At 53.8% G+C, this 24,630-nt stretch overlaps 12 protein-coding genes across 12 annotated transcripts; 4 read left to right on the forward strand and 8 right to left on the reverse strand.

Moving 5' to 3' along the window:
* Positions 1 to 1,165: 1,165 nt before the first annotated feature.
* On the forward strand, positions 1,166 to 2,131 carry An04g09770 (uncharacterized protein; the record flags this gene model as incomplete). The annotated part of the gene is made up of 1 exon (XM_001402296.3): positions 1,166 to 2,131. The coding sequence occupies one exon, from the start codon at positions 1,166 to 1,168 to the stop codon at positions 2,129 to 2,131; it is 966 nt and encodes a 321-aa protein (XP_001402333.3).
* A 296-nt stretch (positions 2,132 to 2,427) lies between these two features.
* Positions 2,428 to 2,658, reverse strand: An04g09780 (hypothetical protein; the record flags this gene model as incomplete). Its single annotated transcript, XM_059747783.1, has 1 exon — positions 2,428 to 2,658. One exon carries the CDS (start codon positions 2,656 to 2,658, stop codon positions 2,428 to 2,430), a length of 231 nt encoding a protein of 76 aa, XP_059600711.1.
* Positions 2,659 to 3,481: 823 nt separating this feature from the next.
* Positions 3,482 to 5,128, reverse strand: An04g09790 (uncharacterized protein; the record flags this gene model as incomplete). Its single annotated transcript, XM_001402298.3, has 3 exons — positions 3,482 to 4,000; positions 4,058 to 4,971; positions 5,050 to 5,128. The coding sequence occupies 3 exons, from the start codon at positions 5,126 to 5,128 to the stop codon at positions 3,482 to 3,484; spliced, it is 1,512 nt and encodes a 503-aa protein (XP_001402335.3).
* A 1,131-nt stretch (positions 5,129 to 6,259) lies between these two features.
* Positions 6,260 to 6,855, reverse strand: An04g09800 (hypothetical protein; the record flags this gene model as incomplete). The annotated part of the gene is made up of 3 exons (XM_059747785.1): positions 6,260 to 6,521; positions 6,623 to 6,679; positions 6,731 to 6,855. 3 exons carry the CDS (start codon positions 6,853 to 6,855, stop codon positions 6,260 to 6,262), a joined length of 444 nt encoding a protein of 147 aa, XP_059600712.1.
* A 235-nt stretch (positions 6,856 to 7,090) lies between these two features.
* An04g09810 (uncharacterized protein) lies at positions 7,091 to 8,441 on the reverse strand (the record flags this gene model as incomplete). The annotated part of the gene is made up of 2 exons (XM_001402300.3): positions 7,091 to 7,538; positions 7,621 to 8,441. 2 exons carry the CDS (start codon positions 8,439 to 8,441, stop codon positions 7,091 to 7,093), a joined length of 1,269 nt encoding a protein of 422 aa, XP_001402337.1.
* Positions 8,442 to 9,443: 1,002 nt separating this feature from the next.
* Positions 9,444 to 10,864, forward strand: An04g09820 (uncharacterized protein; the record flags this gene model as incomplete). Its single annotated transcript, XM_001402301.1, has 2 exons — positions 9,444 to 10,546; positions 10,603 to 10,864. The coding sequence occupies 2 exons, from the start codon at positions 9,444 to 9,446 to the stop codon at positions 10,862 to 10,864; spliced, it is 1,365 nt and encodes a 454-aa protein (XP_001402338.1).
* Positions 10,865 to 11,160: 296 nt separating this feature from the next.
* Positions 11,161 to 11,836, reverse strand: An04g09830 (uncharacterized protein; the record flags this gene model as incomplete). The annotated part of the gene is made up of 2 exons (XM_001402302.1): positions 11,161 to 11,393; positions 11,449 to 11,836. The coding sequence occupies 2 exons, from the start codon at positions 11,834 to 11,836 to the stop codon at positions 11,161 to 11,163; spliced, it is 621 nt and encodes a 206-aa protein (XP_001402339.1).
* Positions 11,837 to 12,327: 491 nt separating this feature from the next.
* Positions 12,328 to 13,983, forward strand: An04g09840 (uncharacterized protein; the record flags this gene model as incomplete). Its single annotated transcript, XM_059747786.1, has 3 exons — positions 12,328 to 12,400; positions 12,533 to 13,695; positions 13,936 to 13,983. The coding sequence occupies 3 exons, from the start codon at positions 12,328 to 12,330 to the stop codon at positions 13,981 to 13,983; spliced, it is 1,284 nt and encodes a 427-aa protein (XP_059600713.1).
* A 932-nt stretch (positions 13,984 to 14,915) lies between these two features.
* An04g09850 (uncharacterized protein) lies at positions 14,916 to 16,695 on the reverse strand (the record flags this gene model as incomplete). Its single annotated transcript, XM_059747787.1, has 6 exons — positions 14,916 to 15,023; positions 15,086 to 15,356; positions 15,413 to 15,723; positions 15,782 to 15,800; positions 15,857 to 16,455; positions 16,495 to 16,695. The coding sequence occupies 6 exons, from the start codon at positions 16,693 to 16,695 to the stop codon at positions 14,916 to 14,918; spliced, it is 1,509 nt and encodes a 502-aa protein (XP_059600714.1).
* A 150-nt stretch (positions 16,696 to 16,845) lies between these two features.
* An04g09860 (hypothetical protein) lies at positions 16,846 to 18,008 on the reverse strand (the record flags this gene model as incomplete). The annotated part of the gene is made up of 5 exons (XM_059747788.1): positions 16,846 to 16,983; positions 17,062 to 17,101; positions 17,312 to 17,632; positions 17,664 to 17,876; positions 17,977 to 18,008. 5 exons carry the CDS (start codon positions 18,006 to 18,008, stop codon positions 16,846 to 16,848), a joined length of 744 nt encoding a protein of 247 aa, XP_059600715.1.
* Positions 18,009 to 18,203: 195 nt separating this feature from the next.
* Positions 18,204 to 19,912, reverse strand: An04g09870 (uncharacterized protein; the record flags this gene model as incomplete). The annotated part of the gene is made up of 4 exons (XM_001402306.3): positions 18,204 to 18,230; positions 18,338 to 19,163; positions 19,221 to 19,658; positions 19,734 to 19,912. 4 exons carry the CDS (start codon positions 19,910 to 19,912, stop codon positions 18,204 to 18,206), a joined length of 1,470 nt encoding a protein of 489 aa, XP_001402343.3.
* A 1,321-nt stretch (positions 19,913 to 21,233) lies between these two features.
* On the forward strand, positions 21,234 to 24,301 carry An04g09880 (hypothetical protein; the record flags this gene model as incomplete). The annotated part of the gene is made up of 11 exons (XM_059747789.1): positions 21,234 to 21,280; positions 21,369 to 21,449; positions 21,606 to 21,752; positions 21,929 to 22,361; positions 22,650 to 22,712; positions 22,824 to 22,956; positions 23,113 to 23,373; positions 23,492 to 23,621; positions 23,710 to 23,781; positions 23,871 to 24,011; positions 24,157 to 24,301. 11 exons carry the CDS (start codon positions 21,234 to 21,236, stop codon positions 24,299 to 24,301), a joined length of 1,653 nt encoding a protein of 550 aa, XP_059600716.1.
* Between the last annotated feature and the right edge of the window lie 329 nt (positions 24,302 to 24,630).

Here is a 24,630-nt window from a genome sequence, read left to right on the forward strand (position 1 = left end):
TGGCACCAAAGCGGCAAGGAGGGATCTGGGAAGATTCGAGAAGGAAACCAGAAGATAAGAGTGACCGAGAAGTAGAAATCAGAAGCAGAATCTGATAGTGTGGGCAGCATTGAGGCTGATCGGGAGAAGAAGAGGGGAGAAGCTGCTGATGGTTATGATGTTATGATGACATAAAGGAACCCACTTTCATCCGTTCGCCCAAGTGTGGGAAGGAGAAGCAGGAAGGAGCCTTGCAGGCATGATAAACACCCAATCCGGCAGAACTCTGGGAATAGGTAGACTCAAATAAGAGCGCTCGGCGGGAGATACAAGACGAAAAGAAAGAGGGTGGACAGAGATGGAGGCCTGGAGACAAAAACGAAAGTAGGAGTAGTTGAGAAGATGAGGAGATGGGAAAATCAATTGAGACCGAAGATGCGGAGACAAGGAACCGCTGAGGTAAGCAAGATGCGGGGAAAGTCCAGCCAAAGAGAGACACAGAAACACAACACTTCTCTACTAACTAGTGACCAAATAAGTATTGGACTCTTGTCAAAGCACTCGATGTCAATTGCCAGAACTTCAATTGAGCAGGTAGGAGAAGGAAGAAGGTCAGTCTTCGCGTTCGAGCCTCGCATCGATCCTTTTCTCTCTCTCTCTCTCTGTATTCTCCACTACTGATTAGTACTGCGAAAAAAACAAGATGGAAATTCTGACTCTTGATCAATCTTAACAGGCCTCCACAGTCGATTCTCAACAATCTCTTGCGCTCATCCAGCCATGTCAGCCACTGCAAGACGGTCACACATCATCTTCCCTTCTCCTTGGACCAGCGTGTGCGGAGCGGTGAAATATGGCTATTGTGAGATGTGACTACGCGGTGATTCTTGTCTCTCTGCGCGATGCAACTACTTAACGCAATGAGATCGTTGGGGGTTGGGGTGGGAGATAATGGCTTTGGACTTATCAATATCGTGACTACGGGAGCGCTAGTCGGACGGGGAGGCTGTGTGTCTGGAAAGGATTCCGTCCACAACGCGCTAATTGCTGTCCCTCCGTGAACTTTTTTTTCTGTTGAGACAGACAGTGTCTTCCTCTCCGTCTGTCTCACCAGCCAGTTGCACCCATGAAGGAGCCGGCCGACACCACCGCCGCCGAATCCCCTCCCCCTCTCTGGAAGGTGCGCATGCCTTTCTGGCACCGCGTGGACTGCTTCATTCGACTATGGCTGCTGAAATCCCTGGCGGCCATCTACTTCTACTATCGGCGCCTCGTTAGGCAGCCTCCTCGGCGTTACCAGCCCACCTTCGTCCGTCGCTACCCATCTCGCCCCATGCTGAACACCCATATCTTCTTCCCGCCCAACTATCGCACGGGAGAGCTGCTGCCCTTATACCTGAACATCCATGGCGGCGGTTTCGCCGTGGGCGACGCCCAGGTGGATGACCGCTTCTGCGTTGCCTGGGCCGAGCGGACCGGCATGTTGGTCGTGAGCTTGGACTACCGCCGCGTGCCCCGACATCCCTTCCCCACTGCCACCTACGATCTAGTCGCCCAGATCCAGGACGTGCTGGCGGATGAGTCCCTGCCCATTGATCCCGATCGCATCACCATTGGGGGGTTCAGTGCGGGCGGGAATCTGGCTCTGTCGGTGTCACAATTGCCTCCTCTGCATGGACGGGTCAAGGCTGCCGTCGTATACTACCCGATTGTCGACTTTGGCCATCCCCCGCCCGTCAAATTAGCCTCCCGCCCCTACACGGATGGGCCCTTGGACAAGATAGGCATGATGGCGTGGGCTCTGGACTGGGGTTATGTCTGTGTGGGACAGAACCGGCGCGATCCGCTGCTGAGTCCCTGGTATGCCAAACCGGAAGATCTGCCTCCGCGCATCTACATGATTGCGGCCCAGTGGGATATGCTACGGCTGGAGGCCCAGCAGATGATCCACCGTCTGGCGGGACTGCACGACAAAGAGGACCAAGAGGCGCCTTTCGAGACGGCTGCGTACAAGTGGACTTTGGCCCGAGGGTGTACGCATGGCTTCACGCATGGGCAGGAGGGAACTGCGGCCGAAAGAGCGTACCGGAAAAAGGTGTGTGAGGAGATTTATGGCCAGGCCCATGAATGGCTGCAGAGCTCGTTGTCGTAGAAGTCGTGGTCTGGTTGAAGAGCATCAGTAGATATTAGACAGCCTGAGGATATTAGATAATCTAGACAACAACTAATGTTGAGACGGGAATATGCACCAAGGGACAAGCTTGGGCAATCTGTATAAGAATTAGTATGTCCCAATATCGTCCCATGCTACCACAGCAGCAGATGGCCCCCATCAGGCTGGTAGGGACAGGGGAGCTGAATTGGCTCGAATCAATGATGAAAAGAGGGGAAAAGAGAGTAAAGGAGGGGGATAAGAATTATGCCATCCCACAAAGTCAAGTCAGTGCATCACCATTGCAACACTGGCGCTGGCGAATTGTGGTATGCGGTGCAGATCTGATAGCATACTAGGCGACATCGTACCTCTGCCCGCCTGTCCACCAGCAGGCATCGGGAAATGGAGCAGGTGGCCATGTGCGGACCCCTGCTTCGGGGTGACGCGGTTTGCGCGGGAAACTCATGGCCGATAAGCATGAAGAGGCAGCATACCACACCAAAAAAAAAACCACTGCTGGACATCTGCAGTACCGGGCTCCAAATGTCGTCTTCCTTGCGCTCTATCAGTCCAAAGAAGGAAGTTCCATGGCATTCCGAGACGTCCGGGCTGGGATCGGCATCAAACCCGACTAACTAGCGGAGCCGACGCGGCTGTTTGTTCGAGATGACATGCGTTGAAAGGAGTTGAAGCTACCGGCATCCCAACAACAAACAAAGGGCAGGACGCTAAGACAGGGAGGGGAACAGGTGGCGGGCCGATGGGGCGGACGCATCGTATCTTATCCAGAGGAGGCAAAGTCGCGAGGGGGAAAAATATGGATCCCTGGGAAAAGATGACCCAAACAGGCAATGCGGTGCTAAATAGTGGCGGGTCCTAGCGCGTCTTACGGAGGAGGAGCTTTGGCCTTCGTTGGATTGGCGATGGCCCTCGCTTCTATCGGTCGGAGAACGGGTGTCGCGTATGGTCTCTTGGTTGGAGGGTTTCGCTCATGGGGGGAAGAGACTCAAAATAGAGGGAGAACTCGCATAGGGACTGCCAGGTTGACCGTGGATTGAAAGGCGGGGCGAGTAGCCAAGGGGGGAGGATGAGGAGACGAGGAGACGAGGAGAAGATGAGAGGATGACGATGAGGATTTCTTTTGTGCGTGCGGGGTTTGTCGGGACGCCTCATCCTTGTCGTTTGCTATCACTTTGTCTGTCTTTCTCCCTCTCGATGGCCGGGTTTCGACGTCTCCGCTCGGGTTGTGTGTGTGAGAGTGAGTGTGTTGCCATACTATCTCCATCGAATCAAAACGGGAAGCAAGACTATTCTTGGTATTAGGTATTCACGTAAGTTTCGACCGGTTCACAGGTTGCCTAGATTCCACCATGATGAAAACTCCGCATCTCCGCCGCCCGGACCGGAATTGGCATATCCCAGGGAGCTCTCCATGTCGCCCAGTGGAGCCGAATCGGCCCAGAGCCATGGGGTATTGACCATCAGACTGTCAATCGGCGCAACGAGGGTGTCGCGCACTATGGAGGTGGCAGCCGCGTTAGCCTTGGAGGTCGCTGGCGACCGATACAGGGGCAGAGGCACTGCTTGGCCCCCGTCGGCCGTGTTGACCGTCACCTCCGGCGAGGTCGTGACGATCACCTCAAGGGTCGAATCTTCCTCGGAGCCTTGCCCGACTGCCGATGCTGCAAGTGAGGAATGCAGCAGGCGGCCGTCGGCCCTCCCGCCCGCCGACCGATTCGTGCTGTTGAACTGTAGGATGTCCCACATGAGAGGGATACTCAAGTAGATCTTGGACGGGAGCCAGGTCTCGTAGTCGACGTTCTCCGAGCCGGATGCAATGCGCATCATCTGGTCCAAAATGCGATGCTGCAGAGAAACGGAGTCAGCTGCTCATTCTACAAACCGGGGATGACGATCACCTACCAGGCCCTCGCAGGCCCGCGATGTGGTGGCAAAGGTTCTCAGGAACTCGCGGCACTTGGCATAGTCCACCCGCGACTTGTATTTCAGACGAGGGTCCCCGGCACAGCAGTAGTACAGCTGCACCGTGGCGGCAATGGCGGCGACATGGGCGAAAAAGGGATCGGACAGGCGCACCTCCTTCTCCACCACCATGTCGATCAAGCGCACAATCCAGGTGGCATGCAGCACCACCAGCTCCGAGGACCGTCGCCAGAAGCTGTTCGGGATGGCCAGATTGGGGTTCTGGCGTGAGGCCATGATGTACAGAAACGGGTGGTTGAGCACCGTGAGGATGGCATGGTACATGAACTGCAACTTCAACCAGGGCACCCAGTAGGACAGCTCGTAGGATAACTCTTCGCCAGTACGTTCATAGAACTGAACGTGATCATAGCGATGACAGAGGGGCGTCCGGTTCTCGATCTCCGTGAGGTCAGAGAGCACCATCGAGTACATCGACTCGTGCCGCCAGGGCTCCTTCATTCTGCTGCGCGCACAGTCCGATACATAGCCCCGGACATTGCTCCAGACCCACCCGAACTGGATGCTCATGTTCCAGATGCCCGTGTCGTGGGGGTTCGTGCATCCCACGCTGTCCTGCGGCATGGGCGGGGACGGAGGCACTGTCGCCTTGTGGCTGTCCTGGTCGCCATCCGTAGCGAAATATGGTGGGCGCCAGATCTCGGTCGATGTGCGTAAGATTCCTGTCTGTCGGCCGTATGACTGCTCGAGCAACTGTAGACTCCAGAACAGCCGCTTCTTTCGCTCCATATGTGGATCATCGGGTGAATAGGCGACCGCAACATCTAGCATGGCCGCCCGACAGAGCTGGGACGCCAGGCCTAGATAGAACTGCCCGAGGTGTGTATTGCCATCTGCGACAACAGAAGAATATAGCATTAGTCACTCTCTATCGCTTCCCACATTACTTGACCACCCCGGGATAGACATACCGATGAAAGAGGAATAGGACAGCAGACATAAACTTTCGATCGTGGCCAGCTCCACCGTCCCATTGGCGATGCGCAGCATGATGAGTGTCCTTGCATCGTCGGCATAGTGCTGTCCCTGCTCCTGCTCATGTAAATAACGCAAGGTGAGTGCCAACAGACTACAAATCAGCTCCTCGGGGAGAGAGCCGGGCTCCCCTGGCCCGTCAAAGTCGAAACACCAGACCGGCTGCCGGTGACAGTGCTCCACGTAGAGATTGATCGCTCTGGCGATGACGGAGGGGGAAGAATGAGGGGTTGTGCCCTCCCCCAGGCCGGATGCTACAGGATATGGGGTGTGAGAATCGCGGCGTCTTGGGGATGGTGGCGATAACTTCGTCTCCGGACCTGTCGATCGAGCGAGTCTGCGATAATTGATGAGTCCCTTACACTCCGGAAAATATCGCGCGGAGAAAACACCTACATATTACCGTTTAGAATGAGATTGACCTTCTCTTCCAGTTCTGCCAGCCGATCTTTCTGGAGAGGGGGTTTAATCAGCAATCGCCAAGTCAAGGGGAGCTCGGGTGCACCCACGGATGGGCTGCCTATTGACGTCCTCGTGACGGGTGTATACGAGCATGGCTGGTTGAGCCGCACACAGCACGAGCAGGCCGGTTTCTCGCCCGGACACCGCGTCTTCTTCCTTCTGTCCTCGCTGGTAAGTGGCTCTTCTTGGTAGATCATTCAAGGAAGTCTTTGGGTTTTTCGTACCTGCAATTCAAGCAAGCATGATTAGATCGTAACCTCCGACGCTGTCCCTCTGGCGGCGTCATGATATGTCCCAGGAGGAGAAGTCAGAGAGGAAGTGGTTGGAAAAGATGCTGGGGGGGATGACTACGGGACGCGATGCCCGCGGGAACAAAGAGGGGGAGGGAGGAGGAGGGGGAAACGGAGGAGGGGATTTTGGATTAGAAAAGGAAGAGACGAGAGAGCTCGAGCGAGCATATACTCGGGTGTCCACTATCTACTAGGACCTAGGCGGGAGGGTTGGGGGGGATAAGCAGCAACCAATAATACGAATAGCTGCAAGGAGCAAGGAGGGGGGAGAGAGAAAGAGGGTACTGTAGGTTGGTTGGCAGTGGAACCTGGGAACTGTCACTGCTCAGTTGGGAGTGGAAGGGTTATCGCTATCTACTAAGTAGTAGTAGTACCGTACGGGTACTGTACGTAGTCACTTACTATCGTCTCTTCCCTGGATGGAGAGCAAGCAGCGAAGGGTGGATCTGCCACTCTCCCCGTCGACTGTCACATATCTCCGGTGTGTGTCGATGGAAAGATAAGCCGAGTCTGGTCGATTCACGGCGGCCGGGCTATTCATAGTAGCTAGTAGTACCTCATGGCCACCCTCGCATACTTTCACCCAATACTCTCTCCATCCCCAGTGGTCAGCTGGGCCTGTCAGTCCTTGGGAATCCCCGCCATGACCCGTCGCCCTGTCCAGGTTTTGGGGCGTCTGCTACTTGAAGGGGACGGTTGGACATTCCAGACCAGGCGTGGGAAGCAAAAAGAACTGGGACTAGACACTGTGACTAACCCGGGATAACCTAAAATCATCATTAAGTAACCTTCAACATCTTTGTACTCATTAGTCCTTGCTTAGTATCCCGGATTTGCCATGAGAAACTCCGAGTGAATTTCCCACCGGTCAGGTGAGCGCACGTGGTCTAGTCTCTTCCCCCCTCTTTTGGCTGCTTTTCCCGTCTTGGCTGGTCCTCCCTGTATCTTTCCCTCCGCCCTTCCATTCCATCTCCTCCTCTTGATCACCATTTACTTATCTACACGCACTACGCGACAAAAAAACTGACAGCTTGATTCAGTCGAACGTCATTAAAGATTGCAGAATGCTAAAAGAGAAACTATTCTAAATCGGTACAATATCTCAAAATCAAACAAAGATCGCTAACCTGATTGCCAAAAATGTGTCAAAACTCGTCAATATGAATCATAGCACAACTCTCTTCTTTCCCAAATTTGCCGATCCTTCGAGGAACCAATAACCCCCTCACCAGGCGACCGCTGCCGGTGGCTGCGCCCCGATGTTCGAGCAGCACTCCTTACCCGCCCCACACCCCAGATTGGAGCAGAACTGCATGTCCTGCGCACTCGTCGCGGCCTCCTTGGGCACGCGCTGGCGAGCCGGCCAGTACTCCTGACCCTCCTTCTCCTCGCGCTGGAAGTGCTCCGTCACCACGTCGCGCACCACCTTCTGGAAATACAGGGGGCCCTTCTCCATCTTCGGGTGCAGCTCCCCGTTCACAAACACTCCGGCATTGAGGTTCTTCTGCGTCAGATCGCAGAGGTACTTGTCCTCGGACATGATGCGCTTGTACATGGTGTTGATCAGGTCAAAGTCCTCGTCGCTCGAGTTCTTGTTGCGGTACACCTCGTACTTCATCACCGACCGGGTGGGGGAGATCGGGACAAAGCGCTGCATGAAGAAGAAGTGTGGCCTGCAGAGAAACGGTTAGGGATTTTGAAACTGGTGGGGGGGGGGGGGGGGGGGGGGTGTCTTTATATACTGGGTCCACTTACGAAACGGTCATGGAGGCATTGGGGAAGTAGTAGGTGCTGGCAATCCTGAGCCCCGCCGCGATCTGGTCGGGCTTGGAGTGGGCGTCGTGGATGATACCGCCGTCCTTGGTGTCGACCGAGTAGGTGGCCAAGTCGGCCAGGGCCGGGATGTCCGGGTGCGTAGTCGCGCAGTGGTAGCATTCGTTGTAGTTGTCGGCCAGAATCTTCCAGTTGTAGCTGCCGTCCTGCTCCCAGGTGTGGTCGAAGGTGTAGTCTTCCCACTTGACATCGGCAAAGCGGGACTGCAGATCAATGCCCTTGAAGTCATCGTCCCAGGAGATCTCGGGCTGCTCGCCGGCATCCAGGTTGACCCAGATGAAGCCGTTGGCGTCGATGTGCACGTGGATGGGGAGCAGGCTGTTCTTGCTCTTGTCGAAGCCGTCGAGGTCCTGGTAGCCGGGAGCCTTGGCCAGCTTGCCATTGAGGCCGTAGGACCAGCCATGGTACTTGCAGGCGAAGATGCGAGCGGACCCCTTCTCCTCGGTCACCAAGGGGAAGGCGCGGTGGCGACAGACGTTGTGGAAGGCGTTGATGTTGCCCTCCTTGTCGCGCACCAGGACAAAGTTGAAGCCCGACACCTCATACTGCAGCCAGTCTCCGGTATTGGGGAGGCGCAGCTTGTGAGTGGTCAGCAACCATTTGCGGGAGAAGATGGCGCGGCGCTCCAGCTCGAACATCTCCTGCGAAGTGTACCACGAGGCGGGCAGGGCTCGCACGGCCTCATTGGTAGGGGCAGTGGGGGCCTCGCGGAGGCCAAGGTAGTTCCACAGTGCAGATGCCATGGTACAAGCCAAGGGTGTAGACTAAAATGTCGTGTTTGAATGTATGTGAATGACTCTGGAAAGAGGCTCTTGTTGTTTCAAGACTGAACTGTGGAGATTGATCTGGGTCGTTGTTGTTCTACCAGACTTGAGGATGAGATGAGATACTGTCTTTATACCCAGTTGGCTATCTGGTTATCTCTATCATATCCTCGCTCTCCCAGCCCAGCCCTCCTGGCAGCGGCTCCATAGCCGTCCACCGGCTCCAGAGCGATCAGGAGGTCGGAACGGAGCCTTGATTCTCTGGCACCGGAACGCCTCGTGGCGGCGATGGCAGCCGTGGTTCCTCGTCTGGCCGATGCATGGGACTAACATCCAGCCCTATCCCATCGCACTACACTATCGTGGTCCTGATACAGAGGCAGAGATAGACACGGCCGGCAGATGGGGTCCTTGCCCGATCCGCCGGCTGGCAATCAGATACGGAGCGATAAGGGAGAATGAACCGGACTGATGAAACTCATCCTGTGATGGAGGGGACAAACAGAGGGGCCCCTTACATGCATCACTCGATTGGGAAATCAAGCCCCAGAGACTGCATCCATCAGGATTATTATTAGTCTACCTTAATCTTTGGACTGAATGTTTTCCGGTCTAGGGAAAGCTTGAGCTGTCAGCCGGCTGAGGAGCTGCCAGTTCACCAGTTCAGTTGGCCACTTGGACTGCATGATCAGTTCTCCACCACGGAACCGGTCCACGGTTAGCCTCTGCAGTGCCATTCATCCCTCCAAGCCAATCCCCCCACATCCAAGGATACCTTCACCCAAACGAGAAGGAATCCAAGTGCTGCGGGCGCAGGCCAAGACGGACTCGGTTCGGGTCCCGGTTCCCAGCCGGGGCAGAACAAACGACCAATGCCTGGTCTCAAAACACATTAAGAATCTGGGGTCTGGCCTGGAGGGGGGGAGGGTCCCATGACTCTACATTCTGATACCTGGATAATATGTTCTTGTTAGTTTGGATATGGACAAGACACAGTCCGTCGTGATCGTGGGAGCCGGCGTGTTTGGCCTCTCCACGGCCCTGCACCTGGCCGAGGATGGCTTCTCCTCGATTACAGTGATGGATCGGTCCATGCCGCCCGTCCCCGATGGTTCGAGCAACGACATCTCGCGCGTTATTCGCTTCGACTATGGCGATCCCGTCTATGCAAAGATGGGCCGTGATGCCTACGAGCTTTGGAATACCAGTCCCGACTATGCGGACTCCTTCCATCGCACCCCATGTGTCTGGACGGCGCAACAGTCAGGACCTGCCAGTCTCGTCTCGGCGGGCGGATCCGACTTCATACGCAAGACCAAGAAGATCCTCACGGATATGGGCTGCGAATGGCACCCCCTTGATAGTGTGGCCGCCATGAAAGCTCGTTTTCCCACAGTGTCGGGCACTCCCATCGGAGCAGGCTTCGAGGGATTCTACAACAACGCCGCTGGATGGGCTGATGCCGGCCTTGCCATTACCGGCCTGCGCGATCGCTGCATCCGCGCGGGGGTCTCCTTTGTTACCGGTTGCCATGGACATGTAACAAGCCTGGAGCAAGGGTTGGATGGCCGAGTGACTGCCGTGCGAACGATCGATGGCGGGCGCATCACCGCCGATCAGTTCATCCTGGCCACAGGCGCATGGACTGCCAGTTTGGTGCCCTCATGGAACACCATGGTGGCCACCGCGCAGATCGTCGGATTTGTACGCCTCACGCCGGAGGAGGTCCAGCGTCTGAAGGACCTGCCCATCATCTTCAATCTGTCCACGGGCTTCTTCAGCTTCCCGCCCAATGAGCAGACCGGATACTTGAAGGTGGCGTGTCACAGTTTCGGCTACACCTTGTCCTCATCCGACATCTCTTCCCCACCCAGCGAAGCCATTCAACAGCGCGCGAACTTCATCCCGGAAGAAGGCCGGCAACGCCTGCTGGCCGGACTGGGGGAGATTCTACCCGAGTTAGTGTCGCGGGGATTTGAGAAGACGTGTCTCTGCTGGTACAACGAGACCCCGACGGGCGACTTTATCTTTGACCGCCATCCCGAACACCAAAACGTGTTTGTCGCGACCGGCGGTACGGGACAGTGAGTACTCCAACCCAAGTTCAGGGGTCTGAATGACGATATTAACGAGGTACTAGTGCATACAAATTCCTTCCTGTAATCGGCGCATATATCGCCAAGGCCTTCCAAGGCCAGCTGCCCGCCGACCTGGCGGAACGGTGGAAGTTCCACACCGACTACCGGTCGCAGGCGCGAGATGACTTGTTCACGGGGGCCAGCGCTCGCGGTGGCGGTGATGGCAGTCGGGGAGGCCCTGGTCGCCGGGAGTTTACGGTGCAGGAGCGAGACAGTCTCTTGACCTTGACGAATGCTCTAACCCGGAGACCGGCGAAGATATAGATAAGCAGCATTATAGGTTATTTTCGAGGTTAGTATGTACATAGAGCGGGTTGTGGGATTTTAGCTTATGGTGTCCGGCGTGGTTGAAGTACCTGATCTATTGTATCTATTGGGTAGGGGTTTGGCCACCAGTTTAGTTGGCAGGTCTTGGTTCTGTACTATAAATATATCTATCCTTCTTCCGTGTCCCAGCCTGGTGTATAATGCAACCGTAGGAAGCAGTACTATGCCAGGCTCAATCATCAACCACTGATATATATACTCCCCGACCAGGTCCTCTATATTAGTGTATCCCCTCAAGCCTCGCGTTTCGGCGGATCCCGCACCATAGGGGCCAAGGCACCCGTATCCCCAAAGACATGGCTACGATCCTCGAAGCCAAACCGCTCATAAACCGGCTTGCCAGCCTTACTGGCATCAATATAGACCGGGACCCCGTCCTGGTCCGCGACACGACAGCCCCATTCCAGAAGCATACGAGCGGCCCCCATACGTCGGTAATCGGAGTGAGTCGCGAGCATATCGAGATCTACCCTAGCAGTGAGCAACCCACACTTCAATCCCAGCTCGTCAAATCAACATACAATAATTAGGTCGACCTCCACCCACCAGCGCAGCGCGATACGTCTCCAGCTGCTTCAAGAACGCATCATTATGGACGGGATTCATGTCCGGATGCCAGGCAGGCCAGCGAGCACCGCGCTCTTCAGCCGTCTGCAGGGACCATTTGGCGTAGGCGACGATACGACCATTCTGGGATGTGTCGACGACCTTCAGGAATTTCTCCCCGGGTTTGTGTCGCATGTCGTGCTCGTTGGCTTCATGCCACCATTGTCGCACGCCCGGGGTGTCGGGCCAGATGGTGCGCATGGAGTCGGTAGTGAAGGCATTGTACCAGAGGTCGGTGAGGGCGGGGAGGTCCTCGAGGGTGGCGGGCTCGAGGCGGAGAGGGGAGGTGTGGGTAGAAGTCATACTGGAGGCTCAAGATAGGTGAAATGGTGGTATAGGTGGGAAAGAGGAATATTATCCCTGTCGGAATAGCTTCAGTCTGGCGCGGGGGTCGATGACTGAATCGCGCACGGGTCACCGCCCGGGTTGGGGAAAAAGAAGGGATCGGCGGGGATCCACTGCCCCAATTGTTCCTCACTGACTGACTAACTAGTCATTCTTCATCCTTCTGACGAATTCCTTCCGTGGCCCCGGATCGACATGTTACTACTGTGAGAGATCTATACTTTTTTAAGTTCCCTGCCATGGAGGTTCCCTGGCTATGGCCCTGGCCCGGCCCGCCGTCCAAGGTTAATCTAGATGAACTCGACTAGTTAGCTGAGGATTGAATTCTCCAGTGCTGTAATTAAGTTAACCGCTCGGCCATCTGGTGAACGACCAGAATTCAAGTCCCAGCGGCTTAGAACGCGCATCACTTATAAAATCCACTAAGATAAAACCAATACAGATATTGAATGGGAGGCGGCCAGTCCTCAGAGCTGTCCTATTTCTTCAACAAACTCATCGCCCACGTTCTAAGATGGTCCAGTAAGTAGCCATCCCACAGCATACTGATAAGATCTTGCAGTTTGGTTCACCCAGGAAGCTATCTCATCCAACAGTCTGACTATCCACTCGACTAACTTCCCAAAAATGCCCATCATATCTCTTCCTGTTGAGTTGGTGACCGAAATCTGCACACACCTGGGAATACCCGCCTTGCATGCGCTTCGACTGACCTGTCGGTCGCTCTTCATTACAACGGCCGATACCTGCCGACTCGCACTTTCCGCAGCATTTGCGTCCTGCTCACCACCGACGGGCTCCATCGACTGTCAGAGCTTTCCATGCAGGAGGGCATCTGCGAACATGTGGAGAGTCTTACGGTTGTCCCGGAGCTGTTTAATGGTGAATATAACGCCCCCTACTCGACTCTTTCGCGGTGGGATTGTATCCAAGGGGCTTGGGGGACATCCCAGCAGGAGCAGGACTCTGAACAAGTCGATGGCAAGGCATACTATGCCGTCTACAAGGCTGCCATGGCGGACCATCAACACGCGCTGACCTCGGCGACTTCCATCATCCTTCTCCAAGACTGTCTGAGGCGGTTTGTCAACTTGTCATCGGTCGGGTTACAAGATTGCCCTACCGCAGGGACAGGGGACACCTGTCTAGGCTGGCGCAGACTCAGAGCTCAGCTGGGTTTCTACCCCGACTTCGAGAGGGAGCGCTTCCCGCACAAACAGATCGCCAGAGAGCATGATCTGGCTTTCTCTCTCCTTGCAGAGGCTCTGATTGCCAGTGGTCGAAAGGTGAAGAGGCTGTCGACCTGTGGCTCACATAGCTACGGTGTGGGACTTGGCAGGATGCAACTGACCCCCGAAGCATGGGCATCTTTTCTTTCCTGCCTCAAGGGATTGTCGCACTTACACTTCTGTCATGAGAGCTCGGCCATTTCTTCTCACCCAGAGCGTCTGTGTGAGTTGTTGGCGGCGGTTGCCCCAAGTCTCGAAACACTACGCTACCAAATCGGGCCCTACACTTCGTCAATCTACCGGGAACCTTTCCGTGTTCGTGAGCTTTTTCAAGGGATACCGTTTCAGCGCCTGCAAACTGTGCGCCTGCGGCTAATAGAACTTCCGATGGACACTCTAGAACAATTCCTTCGTGCAGTGTCACCCACTTTGCAGATCCTAACTGTGAGAGCGATCAGCCTGGCTGAGCCTGATGATCCGTCCGATCCTCTCCCCCAAGACATGGAGGAGCAGACCAAGCACCATTGGTGGCGTCTTTTGGAGTTCATCCGCGATGAGCTTAACCTGCAATTCTTTGTATTACGGAAGGTAATGTTCAAGAAGAACCCACTGGGAATCGTAGATAGGTCGTTCACTTGGGCCAGACACGAGCACAATCTGGCTGTCTTTCACCATAGACGAACTGGCCTTTCCTTCCACGAGTGGATGAATCAGCTACGTCTGAATTAGTTGCCAGAATGTTGGCAAGAATGGCAGCTTTTACTGAATACTTACTTAGTAGATATGAGTACTGTTAACTATCTAGTCAGTAGTGCTTTACTTACTCAGCCACCACCATGTATAACTATACCTTGCTCCGTCACTATATTCTGCTAAGAACCAGGAGTAGATAATGGTATGTAGCTTGGTTTGTTGTTGTCTTATCTCTGATAATACATGCCCCATTGGCAATCCATGAAAATAACCACTGAAGATGCGCTTCATCGACCCGGGGAACTAAAAAATCAGACTGCTTTCTACTCACTCAATCACCCTTTCTAGTCTCACTTCGTATCATAACAGAACGGAGTCCCACATGTGGATTGAGCTTATCTTCCGAATCCACCAACTAGAAATGACAGACCAACTAAGAGACTAATACGGTGAGGTATCACGTACAGTCCGTCGTAGCATACATTATACCTTAGTGTTAATGGAACGACGCGACGATGTTGAAGACTTTCTCTCTCCCTCGTCTCCTCCAGCTCCCGGGGTGACCGGAGAATCCAACGGAAAGTCCGGTGGTGGCACGTGAGTCCGGCAGAGTCTAGATATCTACTAATCTTCCTGCAGGATCTTTAGCGTGGAATCCTGCGCTGCAGACAAACAGGGTCACTCGGGAACGGAAAAATTGTTATCTAGGGTTATCTATTTGACGCAGAGATAATGGTTTAGACTTTTGAGTGGGGGGATGGTGATAACAATAATGCGATTTACCGGTTCTGGTGACTTGCCTCACGCGACATGGCACTGAGTAGTAGTATGCTATCTCTGTCCGACTGGTTTGCTACAGATATCGGTATTATTTAGATACTGGTTATGTAGCGAAAAGGTGACAGATGGATGATTGGGTACTTATTGCGATAAAATAAAGACTGCGTTGCAAATTTTGCTTTAGTTTCTAACCCCGTAAGAAACTCATTAGAATTATGTACCGTAACTTGTATGCTCATGATCAAAGAATACACTTTTTAGTCGAATCAGAATTAGGATAGGATACATAGTGACATAGCTCGTTCAACTCGTCAATCAAATGCATACTTAAACTTTCACTGCGTCGTCTGCCTCTGGCCGCCCGTTGTGCCCATGCTAGAGGTGTCATATCCATGGGACTCGAGATAAGCGCGGAAGCGAGCATCCTCATGCGTGATAGTATCCTACTGTCAGTTAGTCACTGTCACATACCAGTAAATTAGATCAAATTAATGTCAACACTTACCTGGCCAATATGAGGTAGACAGAAAAATGCCAGAAAAGCACTAAAGATACACAGAGCACTGGACACGTAGAACGGATCCTGGCCCTGGCGGACCTTGTTCGGAGCATTCTTGACAATAATCGGGAACACGTAGGTGCCGACGAAAGCGCCCACTTTGCCCATGGCCGCTGCGGTGCCGTAGTACTGGCCGCGAATGGGCGTCGCGCAGGTCTTGGCTGCACAAAGACCGATGTTGTCGCCGGGGCCGACTTCGCCCATGGCGAGGAAGATGCTGTCGTCGGAGTGGTCAGCGCGGGGTAGATAAATGGAAATTGGGGATAAACTTACCCGTAGACCACAACAAAAGCAGCCACGTAGTGGGGAGTATCCAGGTAAGGATAGCATCCGGTCATGATCAGACCGATGGCTCCCTGGACGAACACTCCGAATGCCAGTGTGTAGCGCGGACCGTACCAATCACTGAGAAATGCGCCCAGAGCGGAGCCGGGCAAGTAGAAGACGTTGATTAGGGTGTTCCAGCCGAGCGTCTGCCACATGGGCGCATTATCGCCGATGATATCAGCCAGCCAGGCGGACGAGTAGATGCTGAAGGAGTAGGTGGAGAAGTCGTAGATGAACCAGATCAAGGCGACGACGCACTGGGCGAGTTAGTTAATTTCGTTGTGGAGTTCACCCTAAGTTCTCTCATGGGCTTACCCAACGCTTCCAATAAAATCTGTTGACAGTGACGTTAGAATTGTTCTCAACGCATAGAGGGGACAGCGAACATACTTGACAATTAGCCAGACGGGAAACTTGTTCATCTTCTCGCGCGTGTACTCGGCGGGTTCCTTCAGCTTCATCCGCAGGTAGATTAGACTGAGCGGAGGGATGACACCGAGACCTAAGCAGATACGCCAGGCAGCACGAAGATGGTTCTCTCCGGTAGCGAGCACAACAATCATGGGCACAAGTGACGACGCAACAGATGCCAGATCGAGTTGGAAGTTGGTGAAGAGAATGAACCAGCGGTGCCGGGTGCCCTCGGCCAGTTCTCCACTGCTCTCAGCGGCGGCGACGGACCCAGCAGGGTATTCACCTCCGACACCCAGACCCAAGAAGAAGCGATAGACCGTCAGGGCCGTGAACATGCCGGGAAGGCTGCCATTGTGGCCGTAGGCACCGGCACAGAGGGCACCGAACACGAATAGGATGACGGTGGAGACCATCAGGGTGTTGGATCGAGACCAGTGGTCGGAGAGGTAGCCAAAGAAGAGCATGCCAACGACGGTGCCGGCGAAAGCGATGGACGAAACATTCTGACTGTAGGTGGAGCCAGCGTAGATCTTGGGATAAATTTGATCGAGCATGGTGTTGACGGTACCGATGACCTAACAGCCGGGGCCTATGTCAGTGCGATTGAACCTCACACTGGACGTAATAAGAGAGAAGAGATCACTGACATATTGCAAGTATCCATCCGACCACAAACCAGCACCGCAGGCAAAGGTAGGCCAACTGCGCTCCCAGAAGGATTTCTCTGTGTCGGCCAAGGGATCCTCATCGATGTGAGGGTCACCGTGCGGCGAGACCACCAGCTCCTTGGTCTTCTCATCACCGCGATCCATCATTGTGTAGAATTAGATTGCAATCTCTGAAACTGACAGTTATAACTAACTTGGACAAGTTCAGGAGTGAGTAAAAAAATAAGAGAGAAAGCAAGGGGGAAGCAGCAGGAGGGGCAACGTTAGCCAGCCGGGGGCACGAGACCACGGGATACCCTACCAACAGCGGCGACAATCAGCAGCAGGAAGACGCTCGACTGGTGGGTGGGGGAGAGGTTTTATAAAGTCGGTGACCTGCAGCGTCCGGCAAAGCTTGTCCGAAGGAATTGCCCCATCAACCAGCCATGAACGGGGCTGAAGCCAGAAAGTGAACTGCAACGGGGATCTCAGTGGTGGGGATAGGAGAGGATGGTGTCAAATTCGAGGTAGTACAGCGTGAGCACGAGGGAATGGGCCAGGTCCAAGCATCTCACTGGCTCATGATGGGCACTTTGACAGACAATTTCTGTTGCTATCTCCGGTAGCGTCAACCAGGAGGATACTAGTATTGACTACGAAGTAAGCAGAGAGGAATGGATAGATAGGAGATCCACCGACAGGCCACGATAGGAACCTTTGATTCGGTCTCTCCGAGCCACTTTTGTCTACTTACTAACTCGTAGTAGATAGACCGATTTCCTACTCCCGTGTAGGTACCAAGCTTCTCTGCTTCTCTGCTTGAAGTGGGGGCAACCATGGATCCAGCCCGACTGACACTGTCGCTCCACGTGCAGGGCTCACTGGGTGTCGCCTGTTGGCGCCCCCAGTAAGGGGGGGACCCGAATGGAGGAATATACGCAGTTCGGAGGAAGACTCATATTGCAGGGCAATCGGGCGCGTGCAGAGGACCGAGCCAATCTGCCTCCTGGCCGCACGCTCATTCGATGGTGCAGGTGGTGGTGGCGCGATAGAGCCATCGCTGCTGATTCGCGATAAGCGGCCGCGGTGCAGACAGTTGGGGATGCTGTAACTTCAATCAACCTCGACTCTGCAACCTTGCCATCCCCTCCTTATGCCCCATGCTAGGCCTTACAGCAGGGTGGTGGGTGTACAACACGTTTATTTTGTTGGTTGAGATCGTACTGAATCTCTTTGTCAAAGGATCAGGGGTTTGGACAACCACTGCCAGTCTGCCAGGCACGTGGGCTGGATGGGGGCTTCTAATCAGCACGGCGCTTGGGCCCACGTGCCGCTCTTTCTGGCGCATCCTGCAGCACCCGGCGCAGAATCTGCTTCATTGTGCTATTTGCTTCGTGTGGTTTGATCCAAATTCGATGATGCTTCGTCTTGATGCCAAAGGTGGCTCACGTAGTAGCCACGAATCTTTGGAACGAACTCATCCGATCAGAGTCATTGAAATGGGTCGATGCCCACCATTCGGGGCCATGACTCGGGGATACAGGCCACGTGCACAGTCAACTCCCTTTCACTTTGGACTGCAGCGACCAGAAGTGTTTTTTTCTCATGGAGACAAGCCATGGGCCCGATGGCACTGGTCAGCCACGTGGTCCCTGACAGACCTTTATAGGAACTATTCACGTTGCACCACCCACTCTTCCATTCTATATAATACATGCTACGCCTATCCCACCATCAAATTAAACACTCCACTGCCGGGTTGTACCGTACAGTCCCATTGCACTCCCGCGTATTCGCTGCGCGGACGCACCGTCACGGGGAACTCATCCTTGAGCGGTCGCATATTCGACGCGACCGCCATCGAGTTCAACCGCGGCGTGCGCCACTGCCCATCCACCGGCGCTATATCATATCGGAGCACCAACAGAGCGGCTAATCCGAGAATCTCCGAGCTGGCAAAGTGTCGCCCGGGACAGATGACGGGGGACACGCCAAATGTCATGAAGCCTCCCGTGCGCCGCGGATTCTTTTCATCCGACCGCATGTACCGCCGCGCATCGAACTCCCGCGCCGTCTCTCCCCATGCCTCGGGCATCCGCCCCAACGTCGCGGCCGGCATGTTGATCATGCTGCCGGCCTTGAGGAAATATTGATCCGCCAGCATCACGTCTTCCATGACAAATCGCGTCGGGGCGGATGCAGACTGCACGCGCAGGATCTCCTGGAAGCTCGAGACCACGAGCGGGCAGTTGTCGCGTATGGCCGAGATATCGATGATGTGCCGCTGGTCCGCGTCCACGCGGAGCGCATTCCTGCGGATCTCCTCGCGGATTTCCTCCAGCAGATCGGGCCGGGAGTACAGCTCATACAGCACCCAGAAGGCGGCGGGAACCGTGTTAGAGAGCAGCCCGATGCCCATACCCACCTCCTCCCGCGCAATCTCCTCGGTGGCCACCCCGGCCTCTCTCATCGTCTTCCATCGCACCTGGGTCATCTCCGATCCGTCCTCGTGGCCCCCTTGCTCGTAGTACCGCACCAACCCAGCCACAACCGCCTCACGACCTCGCCACGCGGTGCGCGCAGTCAGCCAGGGGAGGAAGTTCGCCATTAACGGGCTGAGATGCGACTCAAAGGACCTATAGACTCAGTCCCATAGTTCCGCGTAACTTCGCGTAGATGTTCTAGTCACTCACCAGAAGGACTCTTCGATCTTTGCATCCTGGTAGGGGTTCAATGGTCCATACGAGGCATTCGTACTGGCGACCGTGATGGCATGGCGACACCAGCCGTAGAGGTCAACCGTGGAGGTGCTGGCCAGATCATCCACCAGGGGTCGCAGCAGACGCGCCATACGCTCGTTCATGCGATCCAGGGACGCGCCGATCAGGGTGGGTTGCATGGCATGGATCACGGCCTGCTTCAATCCCTGGCCGCCCGATTGCTTTTCGCGCATCAGTTCGAGCGTCGGTCCCCGAATGCCGACCATGCGCTCGGCCGCCATGCTGAGGAACGGGTCAAAGCTCAGGGACTTTTTGTTCCGTTGGATGGACTGCAGAATGCTCGGCGAGGTGACCAGGTAGCTCTTGGTGTAGACCATATTCAGGCAGAAGATCGGATAGGCATGTTTCTCGCTACAGGCGCATTAGAAAGCTTCGTGGGTCTAGCTAGCAATGGCCGAGATGGTCCGGGGAGACTCCAACACTCACGTCATCATGGTAAAGTATGATAAGCCATACCACAAGAAACCCAGCAGATGGCCGACTACGGGAATACTGCTGCGCACCAGTGGTGGTTCGCGCGGGTCGGGTTTCTCGCGACGGGTAAAGGCGTACCCGAACACGGCCAGGAGGCCGAGCACCGCGAGCCGGGAGTAAAAATCCAGCATGACTGGAAAGGGGGGCGGGGAGAGACGCCAATCCAGAGAGATAGAATTAAGTCCTGGAGGAGAAGGTGGAAGAAGGGGTTGTTTTCGCGGGGAAGAAGGAGAGTTTATGGAGTCAACCTCAGCCCCAAAATCACGCGACCGCCATTCCTACTAGTAACATCTCCACGCCGGTTGGCTGCTTCGGCTATCCTAAGCTTCGCAAGGGTGGGGAGGGACCGGATTTTTATTCAAGTTTCCGACTTTCCAGCAACCAAGAGCACATCAACATGATAAATTATAGATCTGGCTTTGATACTAGCTGGTGAGCTATCTCATTCCAGTTGGGGTCATTCCTCAGGCTGTACTTCTACCTCTCTTGCAGCTGTAGTCGAGAAGAATAACGAGTAGGGACACTATCTACGTTACCAACAGTCGCTGGACAGCGTGCATGAAAAGGGTTACACAGGGAATATAGTTTATCGAAGTGTTTCTAAACTATTGTGAGTCGGTAACTGCATGACACTTAGAAGGAGTGTATGATACTTTCGGACGACTATGTACATACACGAAATGTTGTGCAATATTATGCAAATTGTGGCCTGAGGCTCAACGCACCGCCAAGAATATCATATCGTGTGGGTCTCACCAGAGCCTCTGGTCGATGCGATCTCTGAGCTGGACACACATCGACTGGCGGAGAATAATAGAATTGCCCAATGTCATGAAAAGCGGTAGAATGTATATAGGTGCATGTGAGAGCATATTGACCCTGGATGTCCTGCGTAGTACATTGAAGTGCCGATCACTAGTACTCCGTGGATGTAGTATGTAGAAAGAAATATATATCTTACTTGCTACACTAGGAATTAAGTATGATCCATGGCCATTCCGAGAAGCGCCCAATACGAGTACTTAGAAAGGCATTTCCAAGATCAATAGATAACATCATCCTCAGTGTTCGAATATGTTTCCTGGTGCATGACTCAATAAATCCAGTGCAATGAAAACGTCGGTGTTAAATTCAGTTCTCCTGGCAGCGATTGTTTGTCTCATTGCACTACACATAATAATAATTTCTGACACTTTCGACAGTAGTGTAAACTAGTGCTCAAATTGTAGAGAAATGCCTGGATATATGTCAAAAGAATAAATTTCTTGCAAGAAGTTGCTTGAGAGGCTCATTCATCTTGGATGTACTAATTCCCGGTTTAGGTGGAATCCAAAAGTTGGACCGGTCGCATACGTTGGCTCCCGGCTTCTGCTTTCCTAAAAGACGACTAGATGTCGATAGGATACCATAAGTATCGAGACCGATGTCTGTCGGAATTTAACTCACCCAGTAATGAGTGGGAGGTCACATTCACCACCCTATGCTCGATCGCTAGACTGGTGATTTCCCGCATTTTCAGTGCGGTCCTCTCCTTTCCATGCTCATAGAGTTCGTATGGACGTTCTAACTCTATCATCGTAGCTACAGCCCAGTCGGTCGATCAATGCAAACCATTGAAGCCTTTTACCATAAGGAAACCCGAAAACCAGTCTTGCTTTTGGCGCGTAGGTAGAGCACTCACTCTGGACGCCTTCTCTCTTGTTGACGTAGGCAACTTAACAAACTGACCACTGAGCATTTCACAGTATAGCAGGCAACCTTGCACTGTATATACTGATCAACGCAAAGGCACATGTTGGAAATTCTAATGTGAGCATTCCGGAGCAAATGCGATCGACAGCATTGTGGTGCTCGTCGCCTTCGGAAGCGGGCTGGCTTAGCACCTAGTGCGAAGGACTCAGCAGAACCCTGGATAGTTAGATCAATCGAATCACCAGTGCTGAGGTCTGGAGATGGAGGTGAGCATTTGGCGTAATGAATGATCAATCACGTCTCGCCACTTTATCAATCACACCGCATGCTTTCTATACCAACAGTCACTGGACTGACATCAACAAATAGGCCCCGGTCGTCATTTCGCTGTCAAAGTTCATTTTCCCGTAGAGCCTAGAATCATCCCTACACTGGTAGTCCGAGCAGACTCAGAGGATCGGCCTCTGGGCATCATCCTTCCCAGCAGGATTCGGGGCTGTGCGGATGAGTGAGCATATTGCCAAGACTGACTCTAGGACCATGATGAGATGGTTCTTCCAACATCAAAATGACACTAGCCGGGAACCCGGTCTGGCCCCGATGAATATCAGGTTTCTGGCATTGGTTTCGAACCCTGCCGAGATTAGATGTCCCTATTCCTCCAGGGACTTCCAACTCTTTCTGTCCCCGATTAATGGAATATCCAAGCCCCCAGCTGCGTATAATCCGACCGTACACTCACGGAGAAATCCGAAGCCGATAAGATGTCCCAGCGATGTTGTCAGTTTAGGCGACTGGATGAAAAAATCTGCGCATGCAAGCAGCAGCCAGGAACTGAATTTTTTCTTCCGCAGTGCACATGTGGCATTGGGTTTTTTCAGCCTGCAGGTACGACGTACCACGTACTTACGTATAGGATTGCCTGCTTATTTTCTCCTGTTATTTCCCCCTTCCAGTTGCTTTGTTTTTGTCCCCCAACACCAATGTACCTGCTGCATATGCAGTACAACACAGCAGTCGTTGACCGCAGAAGTTCCTTAGGGTGGTAGATAGTCTGCTGCAATGTCTTGGTTTTTTTTGGGGCCAACGCGCCATGGCGGGATGGAAGACGTGTGGAAACCAACAAGTTGATCTATGGCAGACATTCTATGTCTGAACGGCAGCGGTGAATGTTAGCGTCTGATTCATGTCTGCGACCAAGTGAAGCAGTCGACTGCTTCTGCCTACGTAATGGCGGCGGTTAGTGTTCTATATATAGCGCTCTGCCGCGGGAGGACATATTGCTTGTGCTCACTTTCGCCCGGTGAGACAAACAACTAACGGTGTTTGGTGATCTCAGGCTGTGAATAGCTACCAGCGTTGCCGGAATTAACTCGCATGAACTACAGAGTCATTCAACTTCGCTTCGGCGGCAATATTATTAAGGATTGTGGTGAAATTTGGAAGAACCTCTCCCATCGTAGTAAGGGTTGTGATGATCCTGGTGGGCTTTGATCGGGTCACACTGCCCGTCCCGCACTGAGATCTAGCATTTCTCTTCGACCAACGACATCACCGCGAGATCGCTGATCTTCAGGAAGGCCACCCCGTCACGTACGCGTCCAAATCGCTAACAAGACTGACTGACGCTCTGGCTGAGGTTTGCCTGGCAATGTGCGGCATGTCAGCACGATGCACACGTTGAGGGATCCAGATGCGACCGTGGCTCATAGGTGGGATGGTGGCCTAGACAGTTTTGCAACAAGCTTTCTGTGTGAAAGAATCGAAGAATCGCGAAGCATTTCTGAGGCCGGGCTGGAGCCTGGACCTGGAACCACAAAAACTCAATCGGAATATTGTCTGGTAGGGGCCAAGGGCAGAAGGATGGTCTGGCACTCATTCTGTGACCCGGATTGTGTCAGTGTCTGGTGGATTATGTGCCTGGTTGTTGCCCCTCCTTCAACGACGGGGACATCCCGAAGCAGACCGAAAGACTCTGATAGGTTCCATGACGTCTTACGCTGTATGCGATTTATGAGGCGTTTCTTGGGCTGATAACGGCCAGACTGGCCGCCCAGTTAGAAACCCTCGACACAGTGTAGTCCGACATCCCGACGGGGCCAGTGGCAATGCAGCCGAACCGGGGTCGGCAGGACAAGGCATGACGCCGTGATATGCCTATTGGCCAGGTGTGAGGCATGGGGCAGGGTCTCTGGCCTCTCACTGTGAATTATCCGCTGAGATAACAGAATAACAGGATCTGGCGACTCGCTGAAGGGTACGTGGGCCACCTGGAGTGGGGAGGGGATCCGGGACATGCCCACTCACAGTGATTCAAAGCAAAGTCCCCGATGGTTTCGGATCTCCACCGAGCCGCGCCTGGTTCCAACCATAGAATCTGCGCGAAGGCAAAAAAAGGAAAAAAAGAAAAGAAAAGAAAGAAATCCCTGGTCGTGCCGAAACACAAGGACCAATGTTCGCCCCATTTGCTGGCCCGACATCAGACTTTTTTGGTACCTTGGCAGTAGTTGATGGGAACCCACGGATGTACCGTTATAGGTCAGACAGGCACAGGCACACAGGAACAGAAACTCTCTCATTCTCATTGAGCTTAGAAATCCATCCTAGGATGATCAGATTAGCGCTCTGAGTGTCGGTCACAGTGATCATCTCTCAGTGACTGCAGTAGTGGCGGCTGCTTCAGCGGTAAAGTCCGCCAGGGATCACCACCATCAGCATACACAGCTATTATACCCTCCACATCCAGCGCGGTTGCCCATTATCGAATGACAGAGGGTGTACTGACGAGGCCCGCCTCCACCTCACCCAATCATGCTATCCTGATATGACGTTTCCTAATAATAGCCACCGAGAGTAGAGAATGACCGAACAGGTGTCTTGGATCGCAGGGCCTAGCGACCCCACCGCGGGCGAAAGGTTTTAGATAATGGTCTCACGACGGCTTAAGCACCGCGCTTGTCTCTCTCTCGTCATCGAGTAGTCTCTTGTCTTTCGTAGCATTCGCAGCAGTAACTCCCAGCAGCAATTTGCTGTCTTCTTTTCTCTCGTTTCAACCATCCCCTGGGAACGCTTTCCTCCCACGTTTCTCTCGTTTCATACCCCAAAGTCATTCGTTTTTTGTGCTGCTTATCTTCGCTGTGTTCGGTACGAGGGTTTC

Source organism: Aspergillus niger (assembly GCF_000002855.4).
Source record: "Aspergillus niger supercontig An04".
Taxonomy (NCBI): Eukaryota; Fungi; Ascomycota; class Eurotiomycetes; order Eurotiales; family Aspergillaceae; genus Aspergillus; species Aspergillus niger.